Below are 20,585 nucleotides of genomic sequence, written 5' to 3'. Positions count from 1 at the left end.
CTTTAAAAACCACCTCAACCACTCCAGGTGGTTAAAGGGGCGGCGGTGGTTATGCACATGCTTATAATCCTACACTGTGGAAGCGAGGGTTGGTAGATCACACAAATGTTGTGAAACTCCCTTCCCATGGTCATCGAGGTGCCATACCCTGGCTCGTCAAGGGAAGATGGTACAGCAAGTGTGCACTATCATCTGTCCCCATCAGTATAGGATAGTGGTGCCTCCTCGCATGCGTGGGTGTTCTCAGGTTTTTCCCACGTGTATAAATACTCATTACTTTGCTGGCAACATCTTAATATACATGCGCCTCCATATTTGCGGATAGTGCAGCATTGAGTGTATTGCGATTCCATAAATTACGCTATGTAATCATTCTATATTATACCATTTTTTTGTAAAACATTACCACTTACGATGATTAACATAGATTAGTTTAAGGCTGGACCAGGTCTCTAAAGAGCTCATCTATCAGGTGCACAGTAAGAGCAAATTATTGCCTATGGTTCGGGCAAAGGGTTCATTAAGTTCAAAGAGTAAAAATATTTTCTTGGAACCAACGATGACCTTAACCCTTACCTACCTAGGGATTATGCAAACCATATACAAAAACATGAACTCACCGCTAGGGTCGAAGGTCATGGCCGAGATTGGGGTACCGTCGTGTGCTGGGAAATGAGCCACAACCCCATCCCCTTCTCCCTCTTCACAAACCTCCACCTACACACAACACATTACAGTGTCAACAACTACTACTCGTACTGCACTTGAGCCAAGCAATGTGCCTGAAAGAAGAGTGTACCAAAACAATAGACATCATCAACAACAATCAAGCCACTGCTGGATGCAGGCCTCCCCCCAAGCTGTCGAAATTTCATCCTCCTGCAATATAGAAATCCATCTCACACCTCCACATGAGCTGAAGTAACCTCTCCATCTCCGTGGTGAAAGTCATTCCGGTCGTGGTTCCTCCTATGGCTGCCACTCCAATTGTTAGTTTCAACCACCGACCATCATTGCTTCAAATGATGTGTGCTGCTCAAGCCCACATACTTTTTGCTAACAATTAATGATGTGTAAATTGCGTATATTCCGTAATCAATGTGTACCTCTTTCCCGTTCTCAATGTAATATCAGGCTTACATCTCTCCAAGCTTATTTATACATACTCTTTGGTTCTTTCGGTAAAGTCACATAGGTAGAAAAATAGATCAAAATTTTTTAGACACTTGCCAGGTTTTTCTTTTTTTCATGGACACATACAAAACACATAAGTATGTAGTACAGAGGCAAACACATTTACACAAAGTATAATAAAACAAGTGAAAAAGATGTAAAATTATACCATCCAAGATATAAAAATTTCATCTACGTAAAATTTCACTCACTCTTTTCGCATTAACAAAATTCTCGTACAAAACCGATCAAGGGTTGGCATCAAACGACAATATTAGATGACAGGCACAAGAGCGTGAGTGAGACGATACGCATCCCGCACCTGCCCATGCCGGACACATTCAGTGTCGATGATGGTGACAATCCCAGGAAGGTGTGCATGTCTGCGTGGTGTAGGGGGTGGACCCCCATCCTCCTCACAGCCCCCCGGGCCCATCCCCGTTCCACGTACCCCACCGGCAAGCCTGCCGACTGCCTCTCCAAACAGAGACAGGCCAGAGCGAATTGTCTGCACACGTGACAAAACGGCCAACGAAGGGCAATCAAACAATAGATTATATAGGATGCCACAATGAAGCAGACAAATGTTTATGACTTAATTTTCACCAGAACGGGACATGAATGGTGCATGCATAGGGGTACCTTGGCAGCACTGATCACAGTGGCAGTGTAGGACTGCACAGCATCTCCGCTCACTCCACCATACGTCTGGTGCCTCTGTACCAACTGACAACGGCACCAAATACACGCAGGGCAGAGCGGCGAACTACTCGTACCGGCACACCTGTGCGCCCCATTTAGGCCACAACATGAGCAAGGCATCGTGCAAAAATGTTCGACATCGCCATGTAGTACATGCAGACAACAAACATCTAACATACTCTCAATTAAAAGGTCAATGAATATGGGTGCAATGATGCGTCAACATATCAATTAATATCGGTTTATATTCAGCTCATGATACATGCAATCAATTGTGTGTGTAAGAATAAATGTCTTTCATGAGTTTATGCTGTATGTAATGGGTTTGGGAGAGGGGGGGGAGGATTGTAAATTGTTGCACCCATAATAATGAGGATGTGAAATGTGAGACTTGCGTTGCAACATACATAGCGCGCTCCAACCTTAGTGTCAGCATAAGCGAGCCAGCGTGACCCGAGTGCCAGCGGGTTTGGGTTCGGTCCTGGACTGGGGTAGCAACCTGAGGCAGTAAAGGACACACAAGAATAACAACACATATGCAACATTAAGACTTCATGAATATAGCGAATACTGTATTTGTGGATGAAGAAAGTATACACATTCTTAGGTGTTTTCGGTAAAGTCACGTAGGTAAAACATCAAAATTAATAAAAATAATAAAATAAAATAAAGATCACGACGTGATCTCCAAAATTAATAAAAATAATAAAATAAAATAAAGATCACGTCGTGATCTTTATTTTATTTTATTATTTTTATTAATTTTGAGGTTTTACCTACGTGACTTTACCGAAAACACCTAAGAATATGATTCCTTGCAGTCACGAAAGCTTCAAGTCTAAAGTATACACATTTTTTTTTTACTGTGAGCACATCATATACGTTTGTCAGTCATATTAGTGAATTTATCTAGTTGTAGGATGAATCACTATCAGACCGATTTTGGTACATGTGCTTTACCAACACAATGATTCAGAGTTAAAATTACATTCTGAACAAAAACATTTACATTTTGCCAATTTACATATTCCATGCAAATGTGTACACGACAGATGCAGACATATGTTTGGGAATGTGTGACACCAAATATTAAAATAAGTGCAGTACTATTTCTTATGGATACTCGTACACTTTTTCTGTGCCTGTGGGTCCATCTTATTTTTATGAAATATTTGTAAAGCGCTTTATGTCCAATAAATGAAGAATATCAATTAAAACCATACAAATCATCCATTTAAATACAATATATCTCCATCCATAGAAATACCCCAAAAGTGTCCGGAATGCCCAAGTAAATATGTACGCGAATGCTTGTGTGACTTGCTATTATTCCTATAAAAGGTCACCGATAATACTGGCGTGTGCTTTGAAGACTAGCATGGTGGGTTTGCAACGGTTCAAAATAAGAACTTTGCTGTCATCTCACTTGTGATAAAGAAGGTCTTGACGAGTGTACGGCTATCGAAAGCTGCCAATTTCTCCTGTAATGCCACCACCAGCACCCTACACACTCACAAATACAAAATATTAAATTAGTATGGTTCAGACCATTAGCCACAAATACATCATTTGGAATTGTGTCTAAATGACACAGATGTGCTGTGGAAAATAGTTGTCACCAAGATAACCGCATATATTTACACAATGAACCCAGAAATTGGTACAACTAATGCAACTAACACACATACATACACACAATATAAACTATAAACAATAGCCAAGCTAACCGAAAAAAAATTGTCAATAATTACACCATAAGTTAATTTTGATCGTTTTTCATGCATTTGATTTTCATCACAAAGTTTTATTGGTATTTAAAAATGTTTTACATGATCAAACTGTTATTCCTTAAGGCAGCATTCATTTCCTTTTGCTTTCAAATCTGGATGAGAAATATTGAATGCCGTTTCGGATGACTTACCACAATTGCATAATAATGAAATAATCTGGAGCACCATTTTTAAGATTTTACCAAGTCCTTGAATCAAGTGTCTCACACCAATTAATGTAAACAACATAGCCGACACATCACAGGGTCAGAAAATGAATAAGCACCCTCTCATACCTACCTGTGGTTGGCATGCAGATTAAAGATGGGCGTTTTGAACTGAATGGATTTCACCACCTCTCCTGTACGCAATGAGCGTACCTCCACACCGCAGTATGGCTGAGACCTGTGGCGGATACGTCGCGTAGGGGGTTAGTGCCATGAAATCACGTGACAGCCAGTGTGCCAAAAATGCCACAAAACAGTGATTGGCAGGTGGGCGCTCAGTGAGCAAGCTGGCTTAGCTCACCCGGTGGATGAGGCTCCATCGCACGTGGCTAGTAATGGCCGCTTGTCTGCAAACAGGTCTTTACTGTCCACGCCTGTGGTGTGACGTGGAATGGATGACACCGAGACCCAGAAAACGTCTTATTCATGGTTGAAGATTACACTATTGTGAACTTTTCATTATTTACACATAGGCATAGACAACTGCATCGAATAATCTCTTAAACCGATTTCTACACTCATGATACACACACCAAACCATGGGATAAAAAAATGTATTTACAGATTATGCTAATTATATGTAAATATGTAATTTAGGCGAATGACGCAAATGAAACAATGAACAAGAGGCAATACAAACTGCTCTTCCAAACACAAAGAATCAGTAAATGCCAAGCAACAAGCAGAGTGAGATTTATGGTACGCATTGCAACTCATGGCTTGTCCGTAGCCAACGTTCACTCACCAGAGTGTGGTGTGGGAAGCAGGCGAGCACATCTGACCGGGCCACTCCTCACCGAGTACAACTCCTGAGCCTCTCCACTGACCTACACTCAACGCAAGGGCATTGGACAACAGATGTAACAAGGGACACTCGCGTATGCTGTTTCCAAACATGGCACTTACAGTTAAACAGCTAAAAAGTGTAATGAACATACCCCACTCTTTTATACAACACATTGAGCAACAGTTGTACTTAAAACACTCTAACAATCCAAACTGTGTGGTATTGTAAGGTGAACAAAGCAATGTGAATGAAGTCTCACTCCGAGTAGTTATGTTCTCTGGGTGATACACATGCCATATACAAAGGCAATGTATTTAAATGACTACATTTATAAAGGACTATCCTTTATAAATAATTAAGTGTTCTTAGTGAGGCAGTGATAGTATTAGTACTGATACATTGGTACAAATACTCATGTTCGAATGTAAAAAAATATATATAGGACTCATCTGGAGTAGAATTATGTATCTGATATTCGCCATCACAAGTAGAAATGGAACCTAGTTCACTGTGAGAGATAATCTAAAGATAAACTACAGCGATACAAACTCTTCCAATAAACATGCATATTGAATTGTACATGTGAAATCAGACAAGGTGTACACTTACAGGCAGGCCCCATATGTGCATGCCAGTGTTGTAACCCAACATCAGCAGTAGGGGGGGCGTGCTTGCCCCTCCTCCGCCTTCCCACAGCTCAGGGTTTCTGCTCACATCTGCAGCACACGCCAAAACACGGGACGCATCAAGGCCAGGCCCATACTCCAAACATCCCCGGGGCTTCTCATCCATTATGAGCGGCACACAAAACAAGAGTATCTTTGAACCAATACACACAAGCCGATGACGAAATAACCTGAAAGGTGAAGCTAAGAAAAGGTAGAGCCTGCATAGTGCTTGGATAGGCAACCACTATGCACAGAACAGCAACATCTAACGCTGTAGTATGCTCCAACTAGCACTGCCCATACATTTGCGGAGAATATAACTTAACCGTGCCCTTGCTCCCAAACATTGCAGGAGTCTGCATTAAGCACAATAACATCACCACAGTAACAAAGCGTTAAGGGATGATAACGGCATGAATCAATGGGGAGCCGAACTTTTGGACAATTCTTCCAATAAAATACGAGTCAATCTTTTCGATTATTTTGGCTCCCATTGGTTTGTATTGGACGTTGTTTTTCCATCATTTTGGAGGCAAAATGTTAATTCAGAAAAGTGACACTTTTGCAGGCAGGTCCTTGCTGAGAAAAAAATATCTTTTTGTTTAAATGATTTTTGTTCTGTGCAACATACCGTTTGTGAGATAAAGAGCATGACAGGCGGACAGTTGCAAATTATGATATATATATAATGCCTGTGCTCTCCACTTTCACTAACCCACACTGACCAGTGCAGTGAATGAAGTATGGTCAAATAACCACCACGACCCGCACACCGTTGGAAGGTGCATATCCAGCAGTTGATTAACAAAAAGCGATATGCGTACATGCGTAGTGTAATAGCGCTGGCTGGTGGACAGCAGTGGCAACTGTGATAGACAGACAGTACACACGCCTGTGAGGGTGTGCAGGTGTGTGGCAGAGAGAAGGAACTAGGTCATGGGTCATGGAGGGCCCCAATCTGGAGGCCCCTGGAACCTGCTAGCAGGTTCGAGAAGGGAGGCGCGGTCAGGGCGGAGCCAGGCCGTGCTGGGAGCATAAAAGGAGCCGAGAGGAGGAGGTCGAGGTTGCCGGTTCTGGGAATGGACTCGTCTCGACGTTGCTGTAGTCTCGTCGCCGTCGTGGCTAAACGTCTCCGCGCTACGAAGGATAGCAGTTGGCTATCTCAGTCAGCGCCGTCAGTGTTAGGCGGCTAGTGTTGTGTACAGGCTAGGCTAATATACTGCGGAGAGTCTGTGGACGAGACCGTGGAAGTTGTTAATAATAAAGGTGCCTCCTAGAAACTCATGTCTCTGAATAGTTGACACTACGCGTGTAAAATAGACGTGTTACGTCAAACATAAATAATAATTGTGTGTGTACTCAGATACGGAATGTGTTAATGGATGTGCAATATTCATTGGAGACTGCCATGTGTGCAGTGTGCCTTTAGTTCATACCATTGAGATCAGCCTTCTCAAAGCGTACCCACACCACACGCTCCTTCTCATCTGTTACTGGGCTGCCTGCATATGCCTGCAACTCAGCATGCAGGCACAACAAGCAGGCATACACATCAACCATGACCGCAAACTGCAAATCACTCCGAGCACATAACACATGATGGCTACACCGTACAAAGCATGGCAAATGCAAAGGACTAAATTTAAAAAGAGCAGACCGTTAGTTTTCAGTTAAATAAACTAGATGGGGGAAAGTCGATTCTGACCATTAACTTAAATATTAGCTTATTTGTGAACAGTGTGTGCAAAAGAGTTATTTGAATGTATTGAACTTTTTTCGCACAGTACGTAGCCAAGCGTGCTAATCAGAGGAGCTGGTTTGGTGTAAATATGAGTGTTTGCTTAACACAATGAGCGTGGCTCGGGCAGCCTCACCTGCGGCACAACATCTTGTATGAATGTAAACACACTATCCATGTACGACTGCTCTCTGCAAAATCCACAAGAACACAGCATTCAACATCACACGTGTGACCAAGTGTACATTAGCTGTTACGACTGCAGAAATAACATTTACAAAAGCGGTTGAGTTTATGGTATAAGTGAAATGCATTTTATTTGGCCATCATAGCAGAGTATTTATTATTCATTGCTTCAACTGCACCATTAAACTATTTCATCGTTTGCGCTGTACAATTGTCCTTGGATTGACATGAAGAGACAAGAAGATAATCACAACGATGAGGAAACAAACAATTTATGGGCATCGTACTGACTGGTAAGAAAAGTCATTGGGTTTGGGAATTACATATCGCCATAAGAGATGATGGCCAACAGATGTGTTCATGGGATAGAAACCAAAACAGAAAATATGCTCAAGGCGACCACAGTAGAGGAGCGATGAGATCAGCGCCTTGCAGGACTGCGATGCACTATGGCATCACGGAAAAGTCTGGGATGACAATGGCAAGAGGGAGACCTTAATCCAGCACTGGCCAGAACAGGACTGATATTGATGATGGCACCATTACGCAACGTGAGAGTTGTTTTATTTATTTAGTGGGAACATAACTACATGGACGATGGCACAATGATGACGATGACATCGGTGTTTGTAAAGTGAGTCAACAACGCACGTCTCTGGCTGAGGACGCACGATGGCTCCACCAGCACTGCACCGGCTCGCTCGCCAAGGAGATTCCATCCTGAAATAGATGCAAAAACACCTGTCTCAACTTCAACAGTCAATAAACATACCTGTTTCAACCACAACACTTCCAACACACGCGCCCGTCTGGACCAAAGACAAATACAGTATCCCAAATACAGCCGACATAGGCTGCGGGAGAAAGTGCTGTTAGTGTGCTACTATGAAGGTCGGAATATTATACCAGAGAGTGGTATGGCCAGCACTACGCCCAGCCACCTTTGTCTCCTCAGTGCTGATGATTATACATCATAGAAGGTTCTGCTTTAAGGTTAAGTCTATCTATGGGATGCCCTGAATGAGTTCAAATATTTACCACTGATGTTAGCCTTGACCAGGAATGTAATTCAGGTCATTGGGATAATAGTACAGTGTGCTAACCGAGGCCCCTATTTCACCCTAACATTTCAACACACACCCCTGGCATCACCATCAACAGTCAACACACGCCTGCCTCACTCTCCAATAGGCACACATCTGCCTCGCTCTCTCCATTCAACACACACCTGCCTCAATCACTACAGTCAACACACGCACCTGTATCACCTACAGCAGATAAACAAGCCTGCCTCGCCCTAACAGTCAACACACCCCTGTATCACCTACAACAGTCAACACACACCTGCCTCACTGTACAGTCAATACACACGCTTGTATCACGCACAACAGTCAACACAAACGTCTGCTTCACTGTCAACTCAACACACACACACCTCCCTCACTCCCATCAGTAAACAAACACACCTCCCTCACTCCCATCAGTCAACACACACACCTCCCTCACTCCCATCAGTCAACACACACGCATGTCTCACCTACAACAGTCAACACAAACGTCTGCTTCACTGTCAACTCAACACACACACACACCTCCCTCACTCCCATCAGTCAACACACACGCATGTCTCACATACAACAGTCAAACACACACAATCCTGCATCACCCTATCGAGTCAAACACACCTAACTTTCTACTCAAGTCAACAACACACACGCCTGACACACACTCTACACACACGCATATCTCACATACAACAGTCAAACACACAATCCTGCATCACCCTATCGAGTCAAAACACACCTAACTTTCTACTCAACAGTCAACAACACACACGCCTGACACACACTCTACACACACGCATGTCTCACATACAACAGTCAAACACACACAATCCTGCATAACCCTATCGAGTCAAAACACACCTAACTTTCTACTCAACAGTCAACAACACACACGCCTGACACACACTCAACACACACGCTTGTCTCGCCCACAACAAGGCAACAACACGCACGTCTGCCTCGGTATTAGAATCCGACACCCACCAAGCCTGTCTAACTCTCAATAGTCAACATACACGGCTATCAAGAAATCGCGAAAGTCAAAAACACACGCGCAATGGAGGTTGTGTCGCAATCTTCCCCCTGTCTTTAGGCAATTTACATATTGCGACCAACACTACCGAGGGGAAACTGTATGAGAACATCCGTTCGATCGGTTTATTTTTTTTAAACACAGGTTTATTTATCGAACTCTGGGTAAAATCAATCCGAACGTGACTTGATGCGGTTAAGCAGAGTCAAATGCTGTGGCTCGCAGCATGGCAATAACAACGGGACCGACACAGCCCCGTGTCACTCTCACATGGCCGCGAGCTCACAGAGAGTGAGAATTAGCCTCTACCCAGGTGAGGTCAACTCCCAATAACCCTGGTGTCCAACCACAGTAATCTAATCGTCTATTCACGTTGGACCGTATTGCTATAACATCACGTTCGCCATACACATCACCAGGTCACAAGTTAGGATGGAGAGAAAACCATCGTTCAGAATACTGTACTGACAGTTTCCAAAAGCAGTGATGTTGATGCGTTGTTAAAAAAATCATCACAATTACTTTTGTGGTTAACGCACTGCACTACAAACTTGAGATACTTTCATTTCATTACTCTTTGGTTCTTTCGGTAAAGTCACGTAGGTATAAAATAAAATAAATAACGACGTTTCAGGCGCAACACAAGCGTCCATCATCAGGTGGGAAAGCTTTCGAAAGAACCAAAGAGTATGGATTGTTGCAGTCACGAAAGCTTCAAATCACGTTTAACCCTATAGATTTTGTTTTGGGGTAGATGGCGTTAATGTGTCGTTAAACCCACCACCACCCGACACAGCCAACTAGTAAGGTTTGTCACGTAAACATACCGTGGCCAATTCGTCACTAGTACAGCACTAGTGTGTAGTGCAGTGTATAGTGTAGTGTATAGTGTAGTGTATAGTAGTGTATAGTGTAGAGTTTAGTGTATAGTAGTGTATAGTGTAGTGTATTGTAGTGTATAGTGTAGTGTATTATAGTGTATAGTGTAGTGTATAGTGTAGAGTTTAGTGTATAGTAGTGTATAGTGTAGTGTATAGTAGTGTAGTGTATAGTGTACTAGTACAGCACTAACCGGTGTGTTGGCGAGCCAAGCCACAACATTTACAATCTGAGTACGACGTTTCGCCAGTAATTACAGCAACCAACATCAGGCGACAGCCAGATTTGTGGAGAAATCCTGTTTCGTTCTTAAATAGAGGGCATAAATGTGATGTCACTTGTGAGTACCTCAGGTGTAAAGGTCATTTGGGAGGGGAAGACACTTATATTTAAGCGATCTAACTCCAAATAACATCGTATGGATATTAGTCGCGAAAGCGAACGTGTTACACCGACGTAAACCCCTCTTGGGCAATCCACTGCTGGATGAGTGCGTCCCTCCACACGTGGTGGAGATTACTTCACCATACTTCACCACGTATGGGAAAAAACACGGCCGTAAATAATAATTATGCAACGTTCACTTGGCCTGAAGACGAAACAATTCCATCGATGACCACAACAATTTCAAATAATAGGTCCCAGACGCCTTTTTCAGCTCACAGTATCGCAATCTTTTCTCTCAGCCCGTGTGTTTTGTTTTTGTACAGCCGCTACCACCCGAAGCAAGCGATGGAAATTCCACGTTATTATGGCCGGGCCCGAAGACAGCCGTCAAGTGTTGACAAACAAACCCAGAGAGAGGGAGGAGAGGGGGGAGAGGGCACTTTGTTAACTGTGCCACGCTTCGATAACGGCGCCTAACTCTGCTGCTGCGCTTACACCAAGGCACACACACAGATAGAGAGATGAGCCAGGGAGTCTGAGGAGAGACGCTTACAGCCTCAGCCGGCGATGAGGCGGCCTAATCGCCCACCACCCCCGCTGTTGTTGCTGCTGTTGTTGTTGTTGCTGCTGTTGTTGTTGATGTCCTCCTCTGGTTCTATGAGCCCCCCTTGAACCCTAAGAATCGCACGACAAGCCGGCAGCAGCGCCCCCCGCGGTGCCCCGATTCGTCGCCGTTCAGCCACCCGTTCAATCAAAGGGCCCTCCCTTTGTTTTGTTCGGATAACTTTATCGATAGTTTTTTATTGTTAAAAAAATTAACTAATCCGGCGAACGGGCGATAAGTATTACTGTAGAATTTAAAGTAGCACAATCGATGGGAAATATATTTTCCAACATTTTTTTTGTCTCAAAAGCCGAATCTGCACGCCGCGAGTGACGCTCCAGCATAAAGCGGCCCTCTCGGCCACCGCAATAGAAACAACGATGTAATTACAACAATTTAAAACACCAGGGGAATTAAACATCGTCGTCTTCGTCGTCTTAGTCTTATCCTCGAACTGTAACCTTTTTCGGAAAAACATTTCCGTGAGGGGGAAAAAAATGTATCAACAACGTCAGCCTCACCTCGACACAAAGCCCAGCGCTTGTCAGCAAGGGGTTTGTTTACATCCACTTCTCGCGAGATCTTGCGCGCTCGCTTGCGTGGAACCACCTCGCCCCCTCCAAGTCTCGCGAGATGTTGTTGTTGCGGGGGGTGGGGGGGGGATAGGGTGGGTGGGAGAGGGGAAGGAGGTGAGTGGGGGGGGGGGTGGTGACGTAAGATACGGCGATCTGATTGGTCGGCTGTGTCGGCCAATAGGAGTCGTGCCCTTTTGGTCACGGTTTCATGTTGTTGGGGCTATTTTTGAGATGCCACACATTCTAGGTGTGTACATTAAATGTGTAATTTCGTTACATTTGTACTCTGTAATTGGCATTTAAATGACCCACCATGGAAGTAATTGGTATTGTGTGTTAAAGTATATGTTTATTTTGTTTAACAAGTTGAGAAATGACCAGAGAGACCAGGGTTAGTCTCATTTGCGAGTGTCAAAATGACAAACGTGAAAACGTGGGATAAAAATGCAACAATCAAGCGAATAGAAATCAGAGAACAAAAAAGACAACTGCATTATAATACTGCACACACATAAGTATGAAAGAAAACTTTCTTGTCACGAAAGTTGGCTATTAATTACACAAAACACTGAATTTGTAATGTGTGCCTTCGTCACATTACTCCAGTAAGATTTGTAATTTTAATGACTCAAGTAAAATTAGTATTTTGCCAATCTGAAATGTTTTTGTAAAGACATATACAAAAAAAACCTCTCTAAGTCAGGCTAATTGGATGGAGAGCATTTTAAGTTATGGGGGCTGTCCAGTATACTGCAAATAAATAATGTTTCTTATTCTTTTTTTTAGAATGTAGTTAACATCCAATATTTTATTTACGCGTACTAACGTAACAGCAATTGACTAAAAAAAAACTTAATAACACGACTGATTCAGTCACCATAAAGCAGAGGTGGAGGGCTGAAGTTTACTGGGTTTCAATAATGTATGTTATTGTAAAATCATACCACTGCAGTTTTTAGAAATAATACTGGTAGAAACCCACTGGTCCCATCAGCCCACAGGGGATTATTGTGTCCGTCCGTCCGTCCGTCGTGCAGGGAGGGGCTGGGTGGGGAGGGTGGGAAGGCGCTGGGTGGGGAGGGTGGGGAGGGGCTGGGTGGGGGGTGGGGAGGGGGCTGGTCACTCCGTGGTGCCCTTATAAAACTCAACGTTTAACCTACTCACCCCGGCTTGTGCCCGCCCTCACAGTCGGCCATATTTGCGGAATACACCACGCCGCTGTTGACCCTGGCCATTGACCGAGCAACCCAACGTTCCTACCAGCTCCCTCCGCAGGAATGTGTTCTGTGGCTCGAGTTTCCTGCTTGGTTACTGGCTGGGCTCCTCTTCACCCAAACAATAACTCTATAATCCATAAAAGGGGTTTTTTTTTTGCGGTAGATCGCGCAAATATAAATGTGTCGTTAAACCAACCACCACCGTTTCGCCCATTAGGGGCGAAACGTCGGACTCGATTTGTAAATGTTGTTGGTTCACTCTCTAAAACACACTGGTGTGCTGAACTAGTAACGAATTGGGATATTCTGTGACAAACCTTACAAATTGACTGTGTAGGGTGGTGTAGGGTTTAACGACACATTTCTATGTACGCAATCTTACCCCAAAAAAACCTTCTATTGTGGATAATACAGTATTACTCTTTGGTTCTTTCGGTAAAGTCACGTAGAAAATAAAATAATCATAGAATACGACGTTTCGGTCGCAACACAAGCAACCATAATCAGGTAAGAATGATTGGTAAAACACAGAAACAACATCCATCATTCATTCATACCTGATGATGGTTGCTTTAGTTGCAACCGAAACGTCTTATTCTATTATTATTTGAGTTTATTTTCTCCGTGACTTTACCAAAAGAACCAAAGAGCAGTCACGAAAGCTTCGAATCTAGTTTAATACAGTATTGTTCGCGAAAGCCTACGTGTTAAATAACTCTGTTGTTAATGACTGCAGCTGGGTAACTGGCTAACACTGGTATAGTTGGTGAAATCTTGGCTTCATAAATGTAATCTTCTAAAACACTCGATATACAACGTTTTGAAAAAGCCCTGTTTCCTCCCTTAACATTGTAAAGTTTCCTTCAAAAATACCCTCAAACAGATTAGTGCTTGATACAACCACATTTGCAAATGTCATTTAAGAACTTTAATCCTTACCCGTGTATTTATAGTTTACATTTTATTGTGGGACTGTGTGTTGTTTTGGTGTGGTCTGGGATTCTTTTTGTTGTTGTTTTCCTGCCTTTCCCAAACTCTCACTTAGTGTTGAAAAATCAGCAGGAATGTGTGTACTTATGCCATTTGTACTTTCTACTGTATTAGTATTTATATATTTCAAGTGACTTGCTTACCTTTTCTCTACTTTGCACTCCTATTGTTTTCAGTATTGTTGGTTGTAAATTGCTTACCTGCCCCTACTGGATATCTATGAAAAAGAGCTTCATAGCTCATCAGATTCGCCAGCATAAATGTACTGATTCTGTATTGCTGAAAATCTGGCCTTGAAAGATGCACAATGTGTCATCTCATTAGGTATATGTAATCTCCAGATGAGTAGATACTGATGGACTAACTGATTCTGAGCTTGTGTTCTCTTCCCAGATCTCAACACTGTAGGACCTCATACCTCCATCTGTGTAACATCTCCTTCATTTCTTATTTCGGATGTCACAGAAACCCTCATCAATGCCTTCATCCCAACGGGACTGCTGCTATTCTCCTCTATGGCTACCCCATATCACTCATCTCAAAAGTCCGAAATGTCACTGCCAAACTCTTTACCCACACCCTTAAAACACATTCCTGCGGAGGGAGCTGGTAGGAACGTTGGGTTGCTCGGTCAATGGCCAGGGTCAACGGCGGCGTGGTGTATTCCGCAAATATGCCCGACTGTGAGGGCGGGCACAAGCCGGCGTGAGTAGGTTAAACGTTGAGTTTTATAAGGGCACCACGGGGTGACCAGCCCCTCCCCACCCAGCCCCACCCCTCCCGCCCCCCACCCAGCCCCGCCCTCCCCACCCAGCCCCTCCCCACTCTCCCCACCCAGCCCCTCCCCACCCTCCCCACCCAGCCCCTCCCCACTCTCCCCACCCAGCCCCTCCCCACCCTCCCCACACAGCCCCTCCCCACTCTCCCCACCCAGCCTCTCCCCTACCAGCCCCTCCCTTCCCAGCCCTCCCCACCCAGCTCCTCCCCACCCAGCCCCTCCCCACCCAGCCCCTCCCTCTCCACCCAGCCCCTCCCTGCACGACGGACGAACGGACACAATAATCCCCTGTGGGCTGGTGTAACCAGGAGGTTCCTACCAGTATAAGACTACATTATTACCCTAAGTCTCTGATTGCTCCACTGGCTCCCAATCCAATCCTGAATCAACTTTGAGATCACACCACCTCCATGCACTTGCCCCACTGAAGGCGGTCATCTAGCAGTGGATTAACAATCGCGTTTCCACCATACACATACATCCTAATTACGGACAGCACATTATATATGCGATGTTTACTGCAAACTGGTCTGTTTTGATTCCTCAAATAGCTTTCATGGTCTGACTTAGTTGTTCCAAACAACTGCTTGCCAGGATATAAATACATGGCTTTAAAGCACAGCACTTTTGGGTGTTACCTTTAGTTAAAATCAAAAGGTGGTTACCCTAAATTACAAAAAATAAACATTTGTTTCTGGCTTAGTTAGGCAATGCAATAAACGAATACTGTACAATTATATAACAGGATTGACCAGTGGTGACACTTTGAAAGCTGAAACAGGTGCAGAATTTGCTTGCTTATAAAATCGTGCTTCGTGGAAAGCACATGTTCAAGGGAAACACAAGTTCAGAAGGTTCATTCAAAATTAGAATATTTATTTATACCGGAGGAATCGAATGAGCTATAATATGTCCAGTAGGGGTAGGTTGCAAAACGTTACAACAATAGAAAAACACGATAATTGAGGGGTCACGAGACATCTGTACCGCCTTGTACACTGCAGTCACAGCGATGGACAACATTTACATCAGAATCATTGGCTTGGAGACGACACGCGTGTTCTCCCCGTGGTCGCGTGGATTGTCTCCAAATCCTCCCCTACACATTTACAAACATGCGTCTGCATTATTTTTATTATAATGCTGCTGTAAATTTCCACATAAGCCACTTCGTTGAGCTGCTTATCATTCAGGTAGCTTCTAAAACAAGATGATAATAGCTCGGTGGGCTTTACCTGGTAAGATTAAAAAGCTTAGTTTTATTTGTATCTATTTTTAAAGTGATGTTTTTACCTTCCTTATACAGCGTGTTTAAAAAAGATTGACCCAATTCCAAAGCAGTATATTTCACGATGGCAACATGTTACAATTACACAAAAAGTTACAAACGGTTTAATGAGTTATCAAGTTTTACTAACCATTTTATAAATGCTCTATATGCCCTCCGCCTGCTGTACGGACAACATCGAGACGATAGTTGAATTCGTCCCAAACGCCTCTCTTCTCACGTTTTCCTCTGAGGTGTGTGGTCGCCCTGTGCTCTTCCCCTTACATCAACAGTAGCCTGCTTCCTCAAATTGTCGATACCAACGACGAATGCTCTTTGACATTGGCGGATCAATGTCAAAACGCTGTTGAAACGCACGCTGCACCGCAATTACGGATTCAGTCTTCCTGAACTGCAGAACGCAACACGCCTTATGTTGCGGGGTCACCATCTAGCGAATGACTGAGGCTAGGGGCTGTTTGTGCGCTGGGAGAGGCATCTTGCGGTCATCATTTAAAACTCTATGCCCCGCCCTCCTCACTATGCCCCACCCTTTCAAGTGGTAAGAGTTTCATTCATGGGCGGTTCGTGGTTGCAGGGATATAGCGATTTCAAATCGGTTCCATCTTTTTGAAAAACCCTGTACTGTGCACTCCTATCGTGTTGTTGTATTGTTCATTGTTGTAACGTTCTGACCTGTCCTCCTGGACATCTGTAAAAAAGAGCTTTAGAGCTCATCGGATACTTCCAGAATATATTCCGATCCGGACATTTGATTAATAAACATCTCTATAATCACTATGAGATCTCTTTTACCAGTGGCAAAATATAGTAGTAGGTTTTTACCATTTTAACTGGTACAAAACTGAGTTTAAAAGGGATAAAAACCTACTACTATCTCTATAGTCGTAATACAATAGTTGAAATATGTTCATGCATGGTATACACAGCTCAGACTCCCGCTTGCTTGCCCATCGCCACGTAAATAACCTCTTGTTGTGACTGCTCTCTCGCTAGATTCAGCAGTTCCACTGATGGATTATTCTTTCCGCCTGAGGACGACCGCTTGTGTTGCGATCGAAACGTCGTGATATATTTCTTATTTTATTTTTCTACCTACGTGCCTTTACCGAAAGAACCAAAGAGTAGGTATACACTTGTAAAAATATATACCTGATCTTGTATGATTAGTTAAAACGTCATTATTGACAGTACAATGATGAGACAAGTGTATGCACCCGTGATTTACCCATTTGCCTTTAAAATAATTAAATTATTTGGTCGGTTCAGTGGTTGAACAAAGTATGTAATTTTTAGGTTTTGGCTAATGCCATCGATGGTACTTTAGCAAAAATATAATAAACTTAAAAGCATGACAGATTAATGTTCAAACCAACATTGGGGAAAATCAGAGCGTGAGCAAACTTCAAAGTGCACATAGCACTGGAGCTTAAAAGCACACACGAGTCGTAATTTGTGACCTCGTTATTGCCGAGGGTGCTCAACACGTTAGTTTTTATTGCATGTACAGGGTAGATTATAAGGTGTACAAGTTCACCGTAAACACATTCACCACACTGCAGTGGCAGCATATTCTGTGCCCTTTGAATCGCAAACACGCAGTTTCCAAAAAGTTCATTGTAGCCTCGTAAACACAAGAAATATTGACACGAGATTAATTTATAGACTTATAATAAAACTATTTTATTCTCTTTATTATAATTACAATCGTATCAACATTGACAATTCAACGGTCTATGATTTTTTTTCAAGTGTACAAAGGTGTGATGTGAAAATGGATAAGATTGGCTGGCATTGTAATGCTGGACTGGGAAGAACCCGTGGGGGACCATAATTGTTCTCTTTAATCAGCATCCGCACACCCAAATCTTACTGAGACTGATTAGATGCCAGTTGCACACACACACAAACATTTTCAAGTGATTTCCACCTAAGGAATTTTATGAAAATTGCTACAAGTGTTCTTGAGAATTGGCCCAGGCACTGGGTAGACATGAGATGTTATGCTTCTTTCAGGACGGCTTAGAGCGATACCCTCAACATAAATGACACTTGCTCAAAGTAGCATGAAGGAGTTGCATAGCTATATATCTCACACTTGCAATACGGAGGTGAGCTTTGTTTAAACGAAGGCAACAAGTGATACTCAAATGTGGGTTTCGTCGGTTGTGCTGTACAGCCCTCTGATACATTTTCTGGTTATACCGTGTGTTGTTCAGCATGATGTCCAACATTTTTCTGCATGTGCTCGGAGCTTGTTGAGAAACTGAATGTTTTGTTGAGTTGCTGAAGAAGCTCCCTGGACGTAGACGTCAAGACATCATGTCTAACAACACACAGTACAACCCAAAAACACATCGCAGAGCCTATAAGACAATGTGGAAATAACTGTAAGCAACAACCGCCCCTCTTACTAATGTTAAAGGGGATCATTGATGTTCAGAGAAACCTATTGCCATGGGCTCAATGTTATATTTACTTTGACCGACATGCACAATCGTTTTAACATTTTTGAGATAACATGTAAATACTGTAGCCGATAACCGTTGCAGAAGAGTCTCTGCTAAAATATAAAGTTGTATATTAAGTTAATATAAATATGGAATGTTTGCATGTTGGTGCAAATAGTTTTCATTTCCGACCTGAGATTTTCATTATATTAGTTACATTAATTACATTGCATAAGCTGCAATGCATATCGTGCAAGTGTGGATATAGCCAATGCTTTTATATTCAGCGATGCTCATTTATTGATTAAATTGTATATAAAGAGCAACACTAAATAATATTGATGACTAATTGATAAAATAGTAAAGAAATAAAGTATCGATTCTGAATGAGAAACTTTAGCCTATAGGAGTGTTTGTTGCTGCATGGGTTAACATTAGTTATGCAAGTACTACACACTGTAGATACTGCAGTAATTAACCCTCATTTTATTTCAACATTGACTAGGAGACTGTCTTAACGCGGGAGGGTGAAAATAGCAATATTCTATAATAAATAAAGTAGTAAATAAATAACTGCACTCTAAACACCGTTCCCCAAATTACAGTCCTTATGACCCACCATGATATAGATTTCCATGTTCTCTGCTCAACATACAAACTAATATTTACAATGCTACACACATCGGTGTTAAACACGTCTCCTCTCAGATTGACAATTGAAATTAAGATAGCGATCTTGTGTGTGTTTCAGGTGATCTCTGAGCAAGCTTAATCTAAAACAGCAATTACCTATGTAATGCGAGGCGTGTTTAGCAATCATCATGCACGTGCGCTGACGGTAACAACTTAATTTGTGTTTGAACAGAGATTGCTAAGCATGGGAAGGTATACCGTGTTAAGTCGTGAGGCCTGGATTTAGAAACCCCTACACTATAGAAATAAAGGACCGTGAAAATTATCCCTCAACCACTGGAACGGCAATCGTGTTACACATTAAAGTGCAAGTTCTCGACTTCGGCAAGATCTGAATAGGCTGTTACAAAACAAGATCTAAAAAGTGTATTTCTACATTTGATCAACTAAGTCTATCACTCATACTTTGAACATAAATACATCAGAGAGAAAAAACATAACGTGCCACCTTTTTACGTTAAAAAAACACGACCACATTAATTGTTCCCATTTCAGCTAATAGAAAGGGCTGGATATATAAGGCTCGATATTGGACTAGGGTTTGTCATAGGGTTTAAGCTAGGACTAGAGTTGCACCTTGTGCGAGGGTTTAAATTAAAGTTCATTGCTAGAGGTAGAGTTATCACCAGTGATGGGATCTCTTCTTGAACTTAATCATTCTTGTAGTGCACTACCTTAACACTGGGGATCTTTTCTTGTACTTAATAATTCTTGTAGTGCACTACCTTGCACTGGGGATCTCTTCTTGAATTTAATCATTCTTGTAGTGTACTACCTTGCACTGAAACAACATCATTACCTTGTAAAGACCAGCAAGTGACATTCCAACTAAATTAAACAGACACAAAGACAAATAACAACTAAGTTATATTTCTTCATAAAATATGTATTTTCTGACCGTGGTGTCAAGGTCTTTCGAGACACATGGGGCATTGAGAGCTAAAACAATGTATTATTTAGTTAAGCAGAGTTCATTGGAAGTTGAGTTGGAGGCGCTCTCTCCCGAAGACAAAGGAGATGTGCAGCTCAGGGCTTCTTGGCCAGACGTGAAAAGGACGACGTCTCTGTAACACGAACACAACACAAGCAGGACATGTTATTATGTATGCATGTTTGCACTCTCTGTGTCAAAAGTATTCCATTCTCAGTGTTTATCAAAACCCCACAAACCAGTCCTGAACAGCAGGGTTCTGGGAACCAGTTTTCAGTGAACTGAATGCACACCCTCCATTCCTCCCCCCACCCAATTTCAAAGACAATTTTTCGTCAATGTCAATTAACCTTCGCATACATCATGTCCAGTGTGGTGGACTGCTACGATTTGTTTGCATTTCACCTACGGTGATCACACCCCATAACTTTTTGGTGTGCGCAGTC

The 20,585-nt window shown here is 42.7% G+C and overlaps 2 protein-coding genes across 11 annotated transcripts in view; both read right to left on the bottom strand.

Annotated features, from left to right (window-relative positions):
- BCAS3 (BCAS3 microtubule associated cell migration factor) overlaps positions 1-11,805 on the bottom strand; it is a 30,712-nt gene extending 18,907 nt beyond the window's left edge. For 2 of the 5 annotated variants that reach the window (XM_061576302.1, XM_061576323.1), the window contains exons 1-13: positions 11,739-11,805; positions 7,902-7,970; positions 7,201-7,255; positions 6,763-6,838; positions 5,268-5,374; positions 4,617-4,698; positions 4,173-4,245; positions 3,945-4,049; positions 3,302-3,378; positions 2,283-2,374; positions 1,816-1,899; positions 1,496-1,681; positions 621-717 (exon numbers count right to left, since the gene is read on the bottom strand). In XM_061576302.1, coding sequence (XP_061432286.1) covers positions 621-717; positions 1,496-1,681; positions 1,816-1,899; positions 2,283-2,374; positions 3,302-3,378; positions 3,945-4,049; positions 4,173-4,245; positions 4,617-4,698; positions 5,268-5,374; positions 6,763-6,838; positions 7,201-7,255; positions 7,902-7,969 — 1,102 coding nt within the window. In that variant the 5' untranslated portion in view covers position 7,970; positions 11,739-11,805. Of the gene's footprint in view, positions 1-620; positions 718-1,495; positions 1,682-1,815; positions 1,900-2,282; positions 2,375-3,301; positions 3,379-3,944; positions 4,050-4,172; positions 4,246-4,616; positions 4,699-5,267; positions 5,375-6,762; positions 6,839-7,200; positions 7,256-7,901; positions 7,971-10,889; positions 10,929-11,166; positions 11,298-11,738 lie in introns of those variants that run through there. The other 3 variants (XM_061576315.1, XM_061576307.1, XM_061576314.1) reach the window with 3 other exon arrangements.
- A 5,737-nt stretch (positions 11,806-17,542) lies between these two features.
- Positions 17,543-20,585, bottom strand: part of LOC133357857 (A-kinase anchor protein 9-like) — a 49,025-nt gene continuing 45,982 nt past the window's right edge. For 5 of the 6 annotated variants that reach the window (XM_061576003.1, XM_061576026.1, XM_061576044.1 and 2 more), the window contains one exon: positions 17,543-20,272. The gene's annotated coding sequence lies outside the window, so the exon portion shown is untranslated. The remainder of the gene's footprint in view (positions 20,273-20,585) is intronic. The other variant, XM_061576010.1, reaches the window with a different exon arrangement.

The sequence above is a fragment of the Lethenteron reissneri genome, chromosome 7 (genome assembly GCF_015708825.2).
Source record: "Lethenteron reissneri isolate LAM-NWPU_2019-01 chromosome 7, ASM1570882v1, whole genome shotgun sequence".
In the NCBI taxonomy this organism is placed as follows: domain Eukaryota; kingdom Metazoa; phylum Chordata; class Hyperoartia; order Petromyzontiformes; family Petromyzontidae; genus Lethenteron; species Lethenteron reissneri.
The sequence above is the reverse complement of the archived record's forward strand: the minus strand, read 5'-3'. Positions and strand labels throughout refer to the sequence as shown.